The sequence below is a fragment of the Canis aureus genome, chromosome 32 (genome assembly GCF_053574225.1).
Source record: "Canis aureus isolate CA01 chromosome 32, VMU_Caureus_v.1.0, whole genome shotgun sequence".
NCBI classification, from domain to species: domain Eukaryota; kingdom Metazoa; phylum Chordata; class Mammalia; order Carnivora; family Canidae; genus Canis; species Canis aureus.
This window is the reverse complement of record NC_135642.1, coordinates 14802942-14821039: the sequence shown is the minus strand read 5'-3', so window position 1 is coordinate 14821039 and position 18098 is coordinate 14802942. Positions and strand designations below refer to the sequence as shown.

General features: G+C 40.9%; 2 protein-coding genes across 3 annotated transcripts in view; one reads left to right on the top strand and one right to left on the bottom strand.

The window, feature by feature from the left end:
* Positions 1-6688, top strand: part of EPB42 (erythrocyte membrane protein band 4.2) — a 19914-nt gene extending 13226 nt beyond the window's left edge. For both annotated transcript variants that reach the window (XM_077880820.1, XM_077880819.1), the window contains 3 exons: positions 2573-2739; positions 3864-3997; positions 6055-6688. In XM_077880820.1, the coding sequence (XP_077736946.1) occupies positions 2573-2739; positions 3864-3997; positions 6055-6217 (464 nt within the window). In that variant the 3' untranslated portion in view covers positions 6218-6688. The remainder of the gene's footprint in view (positions 1-2572; positions 2740-3863; positions 3998-6054) is intronic.
* CCNDBP1 (cyclin D1 binding protein 1) lies at positions 6347-17934 on the bottom strand. The gene is made up of 11 exons (XM_077880821.1): positions 17698-17934; positions 17473-17532; positions 17142-17221; positions 14486-14567; positions 13635-13731; positions 13385-13458; positions 12732-12808; positions 12149-12429; positions 9278-9338; positions 8006-8052; positions 6347-7748 (listed from the first exon to the last, which is right to left on the bottom strand). Exons 1-11 carry the CDS (start codon positions 17804-17806, stop codon positions 7634-7636), a joined length of 1083 nt encoding a protein of 360 aa, XP_077736947.1. The 5' UTR covers positions 17807-17934; the 3' UTR covers positions 6347-7633.
* Positions 17935-18098: the final 164 nt, after the last annotated feature.

The window sequence follows — 18098 nt, the reverse complement described above, 5'->3', positions numbered from 1 at the left end:
GAGTCACAAATATTCAAGGCAGAAGGAACAACAGGTGCACAGGTTCTTCCTCCTCCCCCAAATTCCTACTTAATTGGTCTGGGATGGGGTACAGGAATTGGTACTTTTTAAAAGCTCCCTATATTATCCTAGGGTTGAAAGTTCCTGAACTAAAGCAGTTGTTCTCAAACTTTGCTGCTTATCAGAATTGCATTGGGGAGTGTACCAGAATTGGGGAAATTTGATGATCAGCCTGCATCCCAGACTAACTAAATCAGAAACTCCATGGTTGGATTCAAACATCAAAAACTGTTTAAATTCATTGGGTGATTCCAGTGTGCAGACAAGTGAGAATCAGTGGATTACAGCTTGTCTACATTATTGCAACAGCCTTCTAACCAGCTCCCCTGCTTCCAATCTCTCCACCACGTTCCCTTTCTGAGGGGAGCAGGGGCTGGATCATGCAGGGGCTTGTGTATCATGCCAAGGAGTTTGAGTTTTGTTCTTCGGTCAGTGGGAAAACTGGGAAAATTTTTAACTAGAGGGGCCAATGTGATCAGAAATCCATTTTATTTTTTTTAAAGATTTTATTTATTTATTCATGATAGACATAGAGAGAGAGAGAGAGGCAGAGACACAGGCAGAGGGAGAAGCAGGCTCCATGCCGGGAGCCTGACGTGGGACTTGATCCCAGGTCTCCAGGATCACACCCTGGAGGCAGGTGCTTTGGAAGGCGCTAAACCGCTGAGCCACCCAGGGATCCCCCAGAAATCCATTTTAAGAAAAGAATTTCTGTTTGAATGGAAGGAAGGGGTCATATTAGAATAATGACTCAACCTTGGCTACATGTTGAATCACCTGGGGTACTTTAAAAATACTGCTGCCTAGACCTCACTGCCAGACTCTGATATGATTGATCTGTCTCGCCTGGCGTAGAGATTGTTTTATAAAGCTCTCTATATGATTTTAATATACATCTAATGTTGAGACTCACTGGATCAGAGGTTAGGTTTTGTAATAAATACTCAAGAAGGACAAACTAGACTAGCATCACTTGAAATGAAGACATATTAAGGAGGTAGGATAGATTGGACTTGTGGATATGTGTTGGGGGGAAATGAGAGGATAGCTTCCAGTTTGGATGAGCCTCTTGAATTGGGAAAATGAGGAAGAGCAAGTGTAGGGGAAAGGATGATGTCTGTGGCACATGGGGTTTGAAAGTCCATAAGACTTCCCAGAGATGGCCAGTATGCAGCTGAAACTTAAACCTGGCATTTAAGATAGAAGCTTGGGTTGGAGACCAGATGTGGGAATCCCAACACAAAGGGGACTGGCAAGTCAGGGCACTGATGAGCTCCTGGGGGTAGAAGAAGGGCTGTGGCAAGAGAGGAGGGTGAAGGGGGAATCCAGGCAGCACCAGCATGTAGGGGGCAGGCAGGAAAGGAGCAGGGAGCAAGAGAAATGGAGAAGTCAAAGAGAGGAAGGAGCACCTAGCAGGGGCAGCAGAGTGGCATGAGATGTCAAGGCCAAAAGTAGACTAAGGGAGTAGTCCTACTAAGAAGCAAAGGCAGAGGCCAACTTCCTGGGGATTAAACTGATGGAGAGTTGAGGAAGCAAGACATGTATGCAGTCCTTCCTGGAAGCATCGACAGAAAAAGGAGACAGGCTGAGTGGTCAGGCAGGGACACTGGGTAGGGGGAGGGTATCTTTTTGTTTATTTAAGGTGAGACAGCAGAATTGGCTTACATGCTGAGGAAAAGAATCAACAGAGAGGGAAAGACTGAAGCCTCAGGAAAGATGGGTTATAATTGACGCTGCAATGCTTGGGGGACATGAAGGCAACTAGAGTAACTGTAGCTTATTTTTGGCAAACAGTGTTAAGTGTTCCATATGCATTATCTCATTTATCCTTACAACAACCTTCTAAGACAACAGCCACTGTTATCCCACTTTACAGGTAAGGAGACCAAAGCATAGAGAGGTTACCTAATTTGCCCAAAAGTTACACAGCAGGCAGGGGAAAGGTCAGGATAGAGCATAGACTTAAAAAGTGGAGATTGTGACCTGCAAAGGGAGGACACCTCATCTTCCTCAGGGTGATGGCAGCAGGGGTTGATGACTGTATCTATGGGTTGGGAATAGGAATGTAAGCTTGACAATAAAGGATGACTTCATTTCCTCTGCAAATGGGAAACAGAAGCAGAGAAGAAGAAACTAAGTAAGCATATATACAGCAACAAATGTGCAGTGGGGCCTGAGATAAGCACCTCAGTATCTCATTTAACACAAGCCATCCCATCCGGTAGCATTATTATTAGACGAGGAAACCAAGGCCAGGAGAGCATAACTTGTTCTAGTTTGCAGGGGCTTTCCACAACCGCACTGAGGTGATCTGCCAAGAGTGTTGGCAGAAGCAGTGATAGTGGCAGGGGGTGGGGCCTCGAGTGAATTCAAGTTGGAAATTGCTGTGAGAAATGAGGCATCTTTCTGGCTTCGCTGAGACACTTACTCCTTTGGACTGTGTGTAATATTGCTTGTGGCCAAGGCACACACACTTAGGATTTGCACTAACTCCATCTCTCCTATGTTTCAGTTAACAGTATCACCAGCAATCTGTCCTTCTTACATTTTGATCAAAACCCACCAGAGAACAGCTTCCTGAGACTCACAGTCATGGCCACAGTAACACACTCTGCATCCAGCCTCAGCTGCTTTGCTCAGGAAGACATTGCCATTTGTAGACCACACCTTGCCATTGAGGTAGGCACCAACCTTTCCCCAAATCACTCTTGTTTGCTCCTGTTTCAGAAGGAATCAAGAGCCCCTCACACTTCAGGGTGAACAATTGTGTTGTAGGATTGCCAGAAAATACTATCTCGAGAGCTCCTTCTCTTGAAATAGATGGCTTCTTACATATGCTATTAAGGTTTACATCTTCCAACTTATTTTTTTGAAGTATTTTAAAAATCAGGGCCTCACCATTGCTGCCTCCATATTTTTTTTTTGCCTCCATATTTAGATGGCTAATACTAGCCTATATTTGTTTAGAACTTTATATGTATGCCAATGAATTTTCACCTTTTCTTTTAATACAAAATCCTTATGAGGTGGAACTATTCTCATTATTCAGATGGGAATACAGTCCTAGAGATGATCATACTCATGATCATGAAAATGGGATGTCTTAGAAGCTTATGGCTCTTGATCTAGTCCTCTTTTCACATGTCTCCCCTGACCAAATGAATGCAATCTGGTATCAGCCCTAAAAGAGATTATATTAAAGTAAGGAGACACAGTGTTTGGTCTTTTATGTAAAAAGACAAAAGAGGTACAAAGTCACTATGAGGTAAGTGACGTAGGGGATTAATTTCAGCTGGTGGGTTTGAGGAATACTTAATAGGAGGAGGAGGCATTTATGCTGGGCCTTGAAAAATAGGTAAGCTTTAGTGCTGGGGTTGAGGAAGGCCATTGCAGGAAGAAGACTTAACAGGGAGTCCCAAAAGAGGGGAAGTCTGAGGGGGATGCTGGGATGTCACTTAGTCGAGGGAAGAACAGGTGAGGCTGGAAAAGGGGACTGGGGTCAGACCATGAAAGACTCTGAATGCCAACCAAAGCTGAATTCTAAGGACAATGGGAACCACTCCAAGGTTTCTAAGTGGAGGAGAGGCAACATCAGAGATGGCCATGGATTAACCAAGGTAAGGGTAAGAATAAGTGCAGGAAGACCAGATAGAGGACTAAAGAAGTCAGGTGTGGAGTTTGGGTCCAGATGGCAGAGACAGAAGAATAACTGAGGGGAGTACAGGGCGAGTGCTTGGGAGGGGAAGCAGTAACTGTGGCTCTGTGCTCTTGGCATCCGCTCCAGATTTTGCCTCTTCCCACAGATGCCAGAGACAGCAGAGCAGTATCAACTTCTTAGGGCTTCAGTTAGCCTCCATAACTTCCTAGACATTCCCATGAAGGACTGTGTGATCTCCATCTTTGGAAGGGGGCTCATTTACAGAGAGAGAAGGTACAGGTAAGAGACTATGAGCTTCTCATCTACCTGAAACATCTCAGCTGGTCAGTAAGGCAGTTGAGATGGGTCCCTACCCACGACTAATGCCTGTCTTTTTGCTGTGTCCATAGAGACAGGGAATAAACTCTTCTGAAGTTGAACTAAAGGATTAGGGCCTCTCTCATCCTGGTAGACAGGAGTGAGGGAGGCTATGTGCCCCCAAGGGCATCCACCTGACCCTGACCCTGATTGCTATTCCGATCATGCAGGGAGAGCCTGGGTATTGCTATAATTGCAGGCATGGAGGTTAGGTCTGAGTACTAGAGAATGTCACAGGTATTCTGCCTTCTGATATAGACAAAGAGCTGCATTCTACTAATGACTACTACAATATAAAATTTTGTTTAAATATTTCTTTTTATTCCTATTCCCTATTCCTACCACCACCCTTCATATTCTTTTGTTTGTATGTGCATCCTTTCATTAGCATGTGTAAAATGTGTCCTGTGCTTCATACGCCTGTATTTTTAATTTACGTAAATGATGTTATGTCTAATCCATTTTCCTTATTTTTTTAATTTTCCTTATTTTTAACTCAGAACTGTTTTTGAGATTCATCCACATATGTTAAGCCCATTGTTTCTGCAACATAATGCTTTATCCTGTATATCCCATACTTTCTACCACTCCATTCCACAGTGATGGGTACCCAGAGTGCCTCCAACTCTGGAACACAAATATTATTGCAATGAACATCCTCACACATCTTTTTTTTTTTAGATTTTCTTTATTTATTTGAGAGAGAGAGAAAAAACACAAGCAGGGGGAGAGGCAGAGGGAGAAGCAGACTCCCCATTAAGCAGAGCCTGACATGTGATGCAATTCCAGGAACCTGGGATCATGACCTGAGAGAAGGCAGGCACTTAACTGAGCCACCCAGGCACACCCTCACACATCTTACATAATAGTTTGAAACTCTGGCCGGGGAGGAAGGAGAGGTATGCCCAGGAATGGAATTATTATATCACAGAATATGACCTGGTTTGACTGGGTACTATCAGATTTGTTTGCAGAATGACTGCAGAAGTCCACATTTCCTCCAACACTAGAAGAGTTGCTATATTCCTACCATTTCTCCACTCTTGGCAATACTCAACTTCCTCTGTTTCCCCAGTCTAATAGTAATAAGGTATTATCTCATTATTGTTTTAATTTGCAACTCTTCATATTTTTATTAGCCTTTTCTGTTTCCTCCTCTGTTAAAGGTTTGTTCTTATCTTTGCCCTTTTTCCTTTTGGTGTTCCTGCCTTTTCTCTTTGTTGATTTGTAGGAGTTCCCTGTATGAGTCCCTTGTTGGTTTCAGATGTTGCAACTATCTTTCTTCATTATCTCTTCTTCCCTCATTGTGTCCATAGCACCCCTTATTGAAAACACAGTGTACAGTTCAGAGCTCATGGTACCTACTCCTCAAATCCCTGGTAGTTGACTGGTTACTGAGCCACTGCCTCAGCCTTATGAAACCCAATGAGTCACTCTTGCCAATAAACTGAGAGGAGGGACTGCCAACATTTAACTATACTTTTGTGGTATCCCAGATCAACAGTAGGGGAAAGCTCCTCCAAGGAAATGTGCTCCTCCCTTTGTCAATGTAAGAAGGTCCATGGGCAGGCCAGGAGGTTACTGATAGGGTGCCAAACACCACCTGTTAGCATGCTGACAATTTCTGTATATATTCACTGTACCCTCACAGCACTTAGCAACAGGAGAGGTCCAAAACTACAGATTTTCCAAACATGCCTTGGTACTATTACCAAGAGTGGGACCAGACTGAAGTCATTGGTGATAAAATAACAGATGTAGCCTGGAAGCCCTCAGAATAGGATGTTTCTCTTCTTAACCATGCAGCTGCTCACCAGAGGGAGGCTCTTATCTTTCATCCCCTGAAAACCTCCTCTGTTTAAACACTAAGATACTTAAATGTTGATTTCTTCACAGTTCACCTCTTCAAGTAGGGAAGAGTCACTGGGACCAGTAAAGCAATGGGATAGAACAACCACCTGCTTTTTCCTTTATTTCAGATTAGCTACAGTGTGGCCCGGAAACATCTTGCACACCCAATTTCAGTTTACACCAACACAGGTGGGGTTCCAGAGGCTCATTGTGGAAATGGACTGCAATCTGTTCCAGAACCTAACCAACTACAGAAACGTCATCGTGGAAGCCTCTGAACTTCCTGCTTAAACCTCCATTAAGTATCTCATAATTAAAGTCTGAAGTTGATAACATGAACTTGGCCCACTAGAGAAATATGAAAACTATTACGTATATAGAATACCAGCCCTTGAAGAGAAAATAAAAGAACTAGACTCCTTTTGTACAAAGTTATATATATATATATTTTTTTTTTTTTTTTTTTGGTTTACATTACTTGTTGTTTTGACACTCTCTGACTTTAGTTCCTTCTCTTTCTGACTCTTATTACAAGTACAAAATGGCACTTGATAAGAGTAAATTAAAACTCATTTGACATAAGGAATTTCAACCCAAGTATACACTATTTGCTCAAAAGAATGACTGCTATAGCTGATTATACCTAAAAAGACCATGGAGACATCGGAAGGGCAGATGGGCTAAGTTACATCTATGCAAGGAAAAGGACTGGCATTAGATGTTGTGGAGACCCGCAGTACATGCATAAAACCCAAGTCAGGTCACCAGAATACACATCATACAGGTTTATCTTGCTTTCCAATATGTGATCTTCTAGACACATGCAAAATTATAATTAAGTGGTGATGGTTGTGCAAAAGGAAAAGGCCCTTAAACTGAAAAGGCCCTTAAAATTATATAACCTATTTTAATACACTTACAAAGTTTTGATTTATAAAAATTTTGTACTTACATTTGGAGAGACATGTAATATATAACAATAATACAAACATATGTAAGAAAAACAAATCTGCTCAATAAAGTGGACAAACCTAATATGTGAGCTCAATACCAAAAAAATAATTTTAGAAGCATGGATGCAATAATATTCAGAAGGACTTAATTATAAGAATAAGGATATTATATAACACACTGAAGCACTCAACGGGGCTTTGAAGTCATCTCTAAATAAATTAAAGTCAAGTGTTTTTGTTCTAAATTCAGTCCTGATCAGAATCAGATCTTTAGACCTATAAATCCAAATAAAGGCGATATGCTAGTCTGAATCCATTGTATTTCTGGTAGAAAGAAACTTTGGAAGAATACTTATTGAACTACCAGCAGGTCAGCATTTTATTAAGACTAACAACATGTTTTTTTTTTTTTTTTTTTTGACTAACAACATGTTTAACATCAAACAACACACTTTACTGCAAATAGGGAATGAGGCAGCTTCTGCAGGAATCTCTGAAATACCATTCAGGAACACAAACTCATGCAATTGCCTTTTTTATCTAGCACAGAAAAATATATCATACTCATACAGTTTATAAATAACTGCCAGTCTGGCCTAACCAATAATCTTTGGTAATAATGTCTCTGAACAAGTATAGACAGGAACTCCTTTTTGATCTAGAGAGCATTCTAGCTCTGTTTTAAAAGCAGACTTCAGAGGCTACCTGTGATAGTAAGGGAAGGAGAGAAAAGAATACAAATGAGCCTAAAAACTCACAATTCAAGTTCATTCTGAGTAAGTTCCTTGATTCTGTTCATGCAGTGGTCAACAGCATTGATGAGTAAAGGGATCCAACTATCTTCTGGCTGTGGGGTCACATGACTCGCTCTGCAAGTGGAATGAGGAAAAAAGAGAGGTTAAATTTATACTGTCCAGGGAAAATCTACTCTCACCAGGGAGCATAGAGGAAAACTAGTAAGACAAGGCAAGTTTCTTTGTAGAATTTAAGCTGCTCTGCAACTGAAGTGGAAAGAAAACACCACACCCACCTTCTTCCACTTCTTGAAATGGGGCTTTGGGAATTGAGAATGACTGGATGGGCTTATTCTCAAAAAAGCTATTTGGAGAGAAGTCCTCGTACTCACTTAGTAATTTCAAGTGCCTTCTTTAAGACAGATACAAGTTTCGCAGACTAGAAAAGAAACAAAGAAGTTACTTACCCTGAGCCCTACATAAAAAGGGAAGGAGAGCTAACATATATTAAAAGACTCAAGTAATAAAAACCTATTAAAAACAAAAACCCTGAAGGAAACTTCCAAAACAAAAATTCTGATTGGATTAGAGTGGTAGGATTATAGGATTCTTCTCTCTTTACAAAATCTTATTAATATTATTGCTATAATATTTTTATAAGTTTAAAAAAGTTTTAGTACTTTAAAATTTAAAAAAACTAGAAAAAATCAGAATATAACCTGAATTTACCCCAACTGATGATAGCTCCAAATATATAGCTCAAACAGCTGTTACTTTAAAAAAAAAAATCTATGCACAGAATTTCAAGCATACCAATAACAAGATAACATGAAGGAATTGTATGCCACCAATATATTTTAAATTTTTAAATTTTATTTTTAAATTTTAAAATTTTTATTGGGGTAATTGACAAGGCATATTGCCAAATGTTATTTCTTAGGAAGTCAATTTCTAAAAAGTGAATGTGAAAAAAAAAGTTAACACCCGAAAGGATCCTATTCTACTTTAAAGTATTTACATACTGTAAAGATACATTTGATGAATTTAATTTCCACTACCTAATTTATCAAATATTTTTAGATTTGGTAATTCTGAATGTAAGATATAATAAGCCATTTGGCAGTTTTACCTCTTTTTCCAATAACTATACAGATAATCTGAGTCTCTAAAAATAAGAAAATAGAATTATCTCTAGCACAGAACCCAGGACTTGAAAGAATACGATTAAGATCAGATTTTTACAAAGAGTTTGACCCTCTAGTTAGATCATCCAATAGGTTTATATTAGAACAGATTTTGTTTCTGGACACTATTTTTGCCCACACTAGAAATCAGAATAATGACTTTAGGTTAACAGGATCCTAAAGTATTGTGGTAATTCAGACTTTCTTTTCAAAGTAGCATTTTCTAAGGTCTTTGGGTTTTTCTAAGTGATTACCCAAGTTGTTACAGAAGAGAGTACTACCAGAACTCATGGCTATTATAACTATAAATATTATAAATATTTATCGAACAGAAATACAGGTAAGAACTGTGACATTATCGTTGTACTCGCATCCAAGTGTAATAAATAAATATATTCCCTAGAGATTAAAGGAAATACTAGTGGCTAGTGAAATCCTACCAGTAGAGTCACTAGCTATTTCTTCAAAGTTGGTACTTACATTGATTCGCACAGTCAAGTGGCACATAGGTGGATATATGCTCAGAGCCAAATCATCCACACTAAGGGCAGAAAACAAAAATAATCATTAACAAAAAAAAGGAACAAAGCTCAACTGGGTAATTTCCAGTACACAATTAAGGAGTGACCAGTGAGGATATAACTGTCCCTTAAATTCCTATCAATTCCTTAAATTGGGCAACTAGAATCAATTCAACTGATATTTACTAAACATGTATAGACCCCATTTCACTAGGAAGCTGGGAGGAAAAAACTCCCTTGGCCCATATGATAGGACATGATTAATTCAGTTAAAAATGAGAGGATCTGGAGGTGTCTAGGTGGCTCAGTGGATTAGGCATCTGACTCTTGGTTTTGGCTCAGGTCATGATCTCTAAGGCCAGGCCATTTCACTAGGAAGCTGGGAGGAAAAAACTCCCTTGGCCCATATGATAGGACATGATTAATTCAGTTAAAAATGAGAGGATCTGGAGGTGTCTAGGTGGCTCAGTGGATTAGGCATCTGACTCTTGGTTTTGGCTCAGGTCATGATCTCTAAGGCCAGGCCAGAGATGGGAGATCGAGGCCCACCTCTCTGGGCTCAGTACTCAGCAGAGTCTGCTTCTCTAATCCCTCTCCTTCTGCCCCTCCCCTCTCCCCTGCTCAGTGCTTTTGGTGCTCTATTTTTTTTAAAAAAGGGAAAATCTGAAACCATCAATTTAATAACTGATGCAAATGGAGTTCATCCATGGAATGCCACTCAGGTGGGCACTACTTTACCCAAGTGATGAAATTTAGTGCCACCAATAATGGGAGAAACTTAACACTACATGCCTCTCCAATATGATACAATGAGAAGCATAAAACACTCAAATATATGATATCCTTGCCAAAAAAATATTTAACTTGAATATAATCTATAATCATGACAAAGACAATCACATGAATCTTGAATTTGGGGTATTTTACAAAACAACTGACGTAGATTCTTTAAAAAGTAAATGTCAAAAAATACTAAAAAGGACAGGGACTGTTATAGTTGCAAGAGACAACCAAACCAGACGACTGCAAGAGATGACAATCAAATACAATGTAACACCATGATAGAACCCTGGATTAAAATTTTTAAAAAGCTATGAAATACATTTTAGAAATAAATGGAGGAAATTTGAATATTAAATATTATTGTCAACTAATATTCGATAAAGGAGGAAAGACTATCCATTGGAAGAAAGACAGTCTCTTCAATAAATGGTGCTGGGAAAATTGGACTTCCACATGCAGAAGAATGAAACTAGACCACTCTCTTTCACCATACACAAAGATAAACTCAAAATGGATGAAAGATCTAAATGTGAGACAAGATTCCATCAAAATCCTAGAGGACAACACAGGCAACACCCTTTTTGAACTCGGCCACAGTAAGTTCTTGCAAGATACATCCACGAAGGCAAAAGAAACAAAAGCAAAAATGAACTATTGGGACTTCATCAAGATAAGAAGCTTTTGCACAGCAAAGGATACAGTCAACAAAACTCAAAGACAACCTACAGAATGGGAGAAGATATTTGCAAATGACATATCAGATAAAGGGCTAGTTTCCAAGATCTATAAAGAACTTATTAAACTCAACACCAAAGAAACAAACAATCCAATCATGAAATGGGCAAAAGACATGAACAGAAATCTCACAGAGGAAGACATAGACATGGCCAACAAGCACATGAGAAAATGCTCTGCATCACTTGCCATCAGGGAAATACAAATCAAAACCACAATGAGATACCACCTCACACCAGTGAGAATGGGGAAAATTAACAAGGCAGGAAACAACAAATGTTGGAGAGGATGCGGAGAAAAGGGAACCCTCATACACTGTTGGTGGGAATGTGAACTGGTGCAGCCACTCTGGAAAACTGTGTGGAGGTTCCTCAAACAGTTAAAAATAGACCTGCCCTACGACCCAGCAATTGCACTGTTGGGGATTTACCCCAAAGATACAAATGCAATGAAACGCCGGGACACCTGCACCCCGATGTTTCTAGCAGCAATGGCCACGATAGCCAAACTGTGGAAGGAGCCTCGGTGTCCAACGAAAGATGAATGGATAAAGAAGATGTGGTTTATGTATACAATGGAATATTACTCAGCTATTAGAAATGACAAATACCCACCATTTGCTTCAACGTGGATGGAACTGGAGGGTATTATGCTGAGTGAAGTAAGTCAGTCGGAGAAGGACAAACATTATATGTTCTCATTCATTTGGGGAATATAAATAATAGTGAAAGGGAATATAAGGGAAGGGAGAAGAAATGTGTGGGAAATATCAGAAAGGGAGACAGAACGTAAAGCTGCTAACTCTGGGAAACGAACTAGGGGTGGTGGAAGGGGAGGAGGGCGGGGGGTGGGAGTGAATGGGTGATGGGCACTGGGGGTTATTCTGTATGTTAGTAAATTGAACACCAATAAAAAATAAATTAAAAAATAATAATAATAATAAAAATAGAAAAAATAAATAAATAAATATTATTGTAATCAATGTTAAATTTCTTGGATGTAATAATAAGAATGTTCTTAGGAGATACATGCTGAACTATATATGGGTGACATGTCATTGATGTCTGCAACTTACTCTCAAATGGTTCAGGAGAAAAATAGCACATCTATCCATAGAGAAATAAGCCAATATTGGAAAAAAAAATGTGAACAACAGGTGAATCTAGATGAAGGCTATATGGATGTTCACTGCAATACTTTTTCAACTTTCCTGTAGGTTGAAAATTTTCAAAAAACTGGGAAAAGCTTGGGGTGACAGCACAAGCTGATATTATATGCTGATGCTCACGTTTCAAGTGGGGATCCTGCTTACCTAGGACTGATCTCATCAGAAATATCCACAATGTCGTCCAGCTGGGCCACCTGATCCTTCTTACCATTCTCTGCCACTGAGATCCGGATTTTCTTCAGGCAGGCTTTGGATGCTCTCACCAGTGCAAGGCACGGGATTATGAGCTCTTGATCTTCTTCTGACCAATATAAGTCCCGATTGTTTGGATACCCCAACCCATCATTCTCTTCATCACCATTGTTGTCAGAGTTGTCCTCAGTGTCATTTAAGAGGCCACAGTATGGGTCACATTCTTCTACGGCCTAAGACATGCCAAAAAGAAAAAAAAAAAAAAAAAGAGCCTATTATACTTACAGCATCATATCTAAGCTATCCCAAAAACGTCAAGCCAGCTACCAACGGCCACCAATTTGAATCACTTCCTAAACTCCGTTCTTACTCTCCTAGCCCAGTAATGGACAGAGAGGAACGGTACTAAAACACACAGTGGCATGGGCTAGAAGATGGGAGTTGAAATCCAGGAGTGAGGATGGGATTTATTGAATCAATGCCCAGGGCATCTCCTTCCTTTATAGTCTCATCTATCATGGAGTTGTCCCCTCACCTGCTCCATTTCCTCATGTGCATCCTTCACAAAATCCACATTCTTCGTCAGCATTGAAAGGGCTGCAGCTTTGTTATCTATGAGTGAAAAATCAGAAGCACTAGAATTAGAGAAGAAACCTCAAAATTCTGTCAAGCCTGCAAATGACAACCAACAGTGTTCGCATTTGAGGAGAGTACCCAGGACAGTCAATAAGAGCGTGGTCTAAAGTAAAAGTTTTCTAACACCCATCCTCTGGGTACTCAGATAGGAGTTAAAAAGCTTTTCATCATTCACCACAAGAAGAAACAAAATGGTCCCTTGATGTTTCTCATTGTGGTCTTCTTGGACGAACACTGTTTTTGATCTAGCTGGCACTATCTCCTAAGTGCTTCAGTGTGTCCCATAATACTGCTCCTGGGGCAGGACCAGGAGAACAAACCACATCTGTTCAACTATATAGGGCTACAGAAAGAGGGCTAAAAAAAGTATAAGAACTAAAAACACTAAGAAAAAAATATTAATACTTCTCTTTTGATATTGGTGATAAACTCTATGTATTCCACTAAACTATAAAGTAAAATACTTACATGTCACAAAACTAGAAATGAGATATGAGAGAACTGTCTGCCTTGGCCAGCAGAGTCAATGGCCCGTTTCCAGTTCTTACCCACCTTTTGGTATTCGAGGTACCTGCTGGCATGCAGTCCAGACACTGTTGTAGGAAATAAGGTCACTGTTCTCTAGGCTGGAGAAAGGAAATCAATAAGGATATATCAATAACCAAGGTTCTTCTTTCCTAAAAAGCTCCTTCCTGCGAGTCATCATTCACAGCTGTTAGTAACTCTTGTTGAAATGAGGTTTTTTCCCCTCCCTGAAGCAAGGAATCCCATTAACTGACAACCCAAACTATGGCATCACTACCTCTGAGCTGGAGTTATGAAAAGCACATCCACAAGTTGAGCCATTCCATCTACGATGTCCAGAGTGGCATTCCGTACCAGCTTTCTCAGGGTGATTCCTAAAGAAACCCAAAGACTAAGTAGCCTGGTCTTCTTTCCAGAAGTCACCATCTGCTTTCTCAAGAGTTTAAGCCCTTTAGAACTTGAGGTAACATGCACCCACATGCTTGAATTGCAGTGCCAACACAAAACTCAAGTCTTATGTATTTCCCCATATCATTTTCTTGTTCCTCCCACTGAGTGCTGAATGAGAAAGATCTGAAACAAAATCTTTCCATGACAGCATGTATATATTCATTAAGGTTAATGGTCTCTTGATAACTGTGGATGAAACACTTGAAGTTTAAACCATCTGTGACTAACCCTGAAGATCCAGGAGACACGTATTCATTTATAATTTTGGCACAATCATAATCAAAGCATTAATTTATGGGCAGGGACAGAGGTCATTTAACCTGTAAGGGAGCTCAGAAACAGGGTGGGATGTAATATGGGTGGAGGAGACTGGGGAGGCCCCTATAGATCCAGCATCCATAGTCGTTAGAATGAGTTAGAGATGGGGTAGCCAGTAAGAATTAAAAGCCTTACAGTCAGGCAAAGCAGGGAAGATGGTAATACAGCATCCATACCTTAGCATAAAGGCTTATTTACGGATGTCACTGATGTTATAGAATTACCCTTGAGTGCATTTTATGGGAGAAAGTTACATTACATGCTCAAATTGAGGAAAAGGTAAAAGTTTCAGGACAGAAGCTGTCATATTAGCAAAGATATACTCTATAACCAAACATTTCTGTATATACATTGGCTTACCTTGATCCTTGGGAAGTGAATAGTATACTGTAATGATTTCCTTGATGGCAGTATGGATTTGTTCACAGAACCTCTGGGTTTCCTATGAGGTGATGGGTCAATTTCAGAATAAAAAAAAAAGAAAGAGATTAGATTCATCAGCCCCCCCCCCCAAAAAAAAGATTCATCAGCCCATCTACTGTAGAAGAGAGTAGACATCTGTACAGTATGATCTACAAACATTTTCTGTAGTCCTTTTAGTTAGGCTTTGTGCTATTCTTGCCGTATAGCCAAGAGTAGTTAGCTGGACATCAGAGAATGAGGTGACAACTCAAAAAAAGCATTAAGAAACAGGAGGAAATCTTATTGCTAATACTCTGTATCTTGAGATATTCATGATCTACTGTGAGGTATTCACTGTATCTTAGACCAGGAGATGGCAACTGTGGCCTATGGGCCAAATTAGGTCCACTGCCAGTTTTTATAAATAAAGTGTTCCTGGCACACAGCCACACTCTTGTTTACATGTTACTTCCAACTGTGTTCACGCTACAAGGGCAAAGTTAACTAGTTCACCCATGAAGCCTAAAATGTTTACTATTTGGCTTTTTAGAGAAGAGTTTGCCAACCCTTAGACCATTAACCAGGTGTCTGATTTCTCTAACAGAATCACAATATACCTAAAGGTAATTAGCATAGAACCTATATTGCTCAATGTTGACTATTTTCCTTCCAAGTAGTCACTGGCTTTCTCCTATCTTCCTTGTCCTCACTTTCCTGCTAAATTCTAAGCCAGTGCTATATAAAATGTGGTCCACAGATTGGTGCCAGTCTATGAACAGTTACCAGTCAAGGATGGAAGATAAGTACAGTGATTGAGAGTAACTGCTTAAAACTTTTTATGACAATGTAACATTGTTTCAACATCCAAAAACATTAAAACAAACAAACAAACAAACAAAACAAACCATTTTTCAGTAGACTAACATGCTAAGATCCTAAGAAAGCAAATGGGATTCAAATACATATAACTCAAATAAAACTAAAACTTTTCACCTATGAGTGAACCCACTGTCCTGAGCATGTACAGAAAAATAATTCTATGCTGCTCCTCATAGTGTCCTACTAGCTGTGAATTTTAGCAACAAGTCCTAAGTATATTTGAAAGAAAGGATCAACAGATAAAAATAAGGTAATATTACTCCTTTTGAAATAAATATTGACTTTCTTAAGCAAAGCTTTTAAAATGCTCTCTAACAATTCATTTCTTATTTTCTTATCACAGTTCTCTGGGACCTATGCGGGGGGAGGGGGTAGGGAGAGCTTATTGTAGGTGCAGCAAAAGAATATTTTTTCCATTTTAAAACATCTGGATATATAGATTGAAAAAAGAATCAAACCACTGATTATTAAAACCAAATAAGGCAATGAATATGCCATTTTTAAAATAATCTTACTCTCAAATTAAGTATACCTAGTTCTGGAAAAATAGCATAAAGCATAGTCATAGCCAACATGTTTATTTTCATCAATTTTATAATAACTGGTTATTTAAAAATGCATAAATTCAGGGTGACTGGGTGGCTCAGTTGGTTAAGCATCTGCCTTCAACTAGGGTCATGATCTCGGGGTCCTGGGATCTGGCCCAGAATGGGGCTCCCTGCTCAGTGGGGAGTCTGCTTCTCCCTCTCCCTCTGCCCCTCCCCACCACTTGTGCTCTCTCTCAAATAAATCAATAAAATCTTTAAAAATAAATAAATAAAAATAAAAATGCATAAATTCTTGTTCCATCAATTCCACTTCTGATATACATATATACAAAGATTGTCTTAGGCAATTTACACAGCACTGTTTATAATAGTTACAAGTTGGAAAGAGCTTTAATGTCCACATAAAGTATCATTAAACAAATTATAGTTATATACACTCTATTGAATACCATGCAGCATTACAAAGAACTGAGCAACTTCATATGTGCTGCTAAGAATCAATGTGCAAGCCATGTTGTTAATTGTTTTTTAAAGGAAGGTCCAGAAAAGTGTTTATAGTTTATAGTATCCTATCATTTGTGTAAAAAAGAAGCGGGCATATACACATGAGTGTGTATGTGCATCGAATATATATGGAATAATACAAAAGTAACTGGGGAGGAGAAATATAAATTTTTTAGCACACTTAACTTTGACATCTTCTGAATTTTATATTGTATATATATGTTACTGATTAAATATAAAAAGCAATTCAATACAAAAAGGATATTATGTAGCATAACAGAAAAGGTGTCGTTTAGACATCATGGGCCCTAATTTAAATGCTAGTTCCACTCTTATTTACCTTAACCTGAGCCTCTAAGCCCGCTTACTCATCTGTCAGGTGGGAATTACGTATGTGAAAACACTTAGCAAATAGCGAGTGTTAAAAAAAATATTTATCAGAAAGGAAATAACCAGGATGAACTGCAGATTGAACCAATACCTATTTGAATGACCTGAGCACGGCCTGCCAGGGGCTGACTGCCCTTGGCAACCTCGCACCCCTGCGAGGTGAGAACCGCAATCTTACTTGACAGGTGTGGAAAATTAACCCCCTGGCTTCAGTGTAAAGGGTGGAAAGAAAACGACTGGATCCCTAATGAACAACGAGGCAAGCACAAGGATTCCAGGAAAGTAAAGCCCACCTGCGGAGAGGGCAGTGGAACTCGAGAGAAGACTTCAGTCAGGGTCGTGGCTTCCCTCGACACGTTCTCTGCTGCCCGGTCTGAGGGATGACAGAGGGGAGGGGCCGTGTTGTCAGCGCCAAAAGGAGAAGCCTGCAGCTGCTGCATGGACTTTGAAGATGTCAGCCTCAAAAACACCTCCCCGGATCAGTGTTTCATATCCCAACCTCCGAAGTGCAAAGGACTGAGAGGATGCGGCGGGGGGAGGGGAGGGGGGGAGCGGGAGGGAAAGGGGTCGTCAGTACCCTGGAAGGGATGAGAAACAGAAGTCCCCAACAGGACAGGCACTCACTGAGTCTCCTCCAAAACGTCTCAGCATTAAACTCCTTGGTGGTCTCCCGGGCTTCGCCGACTGTAGCCGGTGTAGTACGTGGACCGGGGGTGGCAAAAGGAAGAGCACAGGTAAGCGGAGCCACCCCGGCCCCGGCCCCGCCCCCGCCCCCGCCGGCGCCCCCGCCGGCCTCGTCCCTAGCCGAGCCCGCCCCTGCCGTCACCAGCCTCCAAGGCGTCAGCTCACCCCGCACGCCAGGCAGGAGCAACCGCAGCTCCACTGCCAAGCGCCGGATCTGCTCCAAAGGCGGATCTAGGGTGGGGACTGCGGCTGTAGGTGCGGCTGTGCTCGCCATCTCAGGAGATCGCCTGGAACCTCCGGACGAGAGCGGCCGAGGCGGCTGCCAGGGCCGCAGGGCAGTGGGCGCTCCGCTTCCGGCAGCCTCAGGTCCGGGTTCGTTTCCGGCAACAACTCGCCCGGCCCCGCCCCGGGGCCCCAGCCACGCCCGTTCTCAGCGTCCGAGGCCGGGCCACGCCTCTCTTCGTCGCTGGGGGTTCCGGCCACGCCCCCTCCGACTCCCGAAGCCTGGCCCCGCCCCCGAGGGTCCCGGCCACGCCTCCTCCCGCCCACAGATGCAAGGCCCAGTC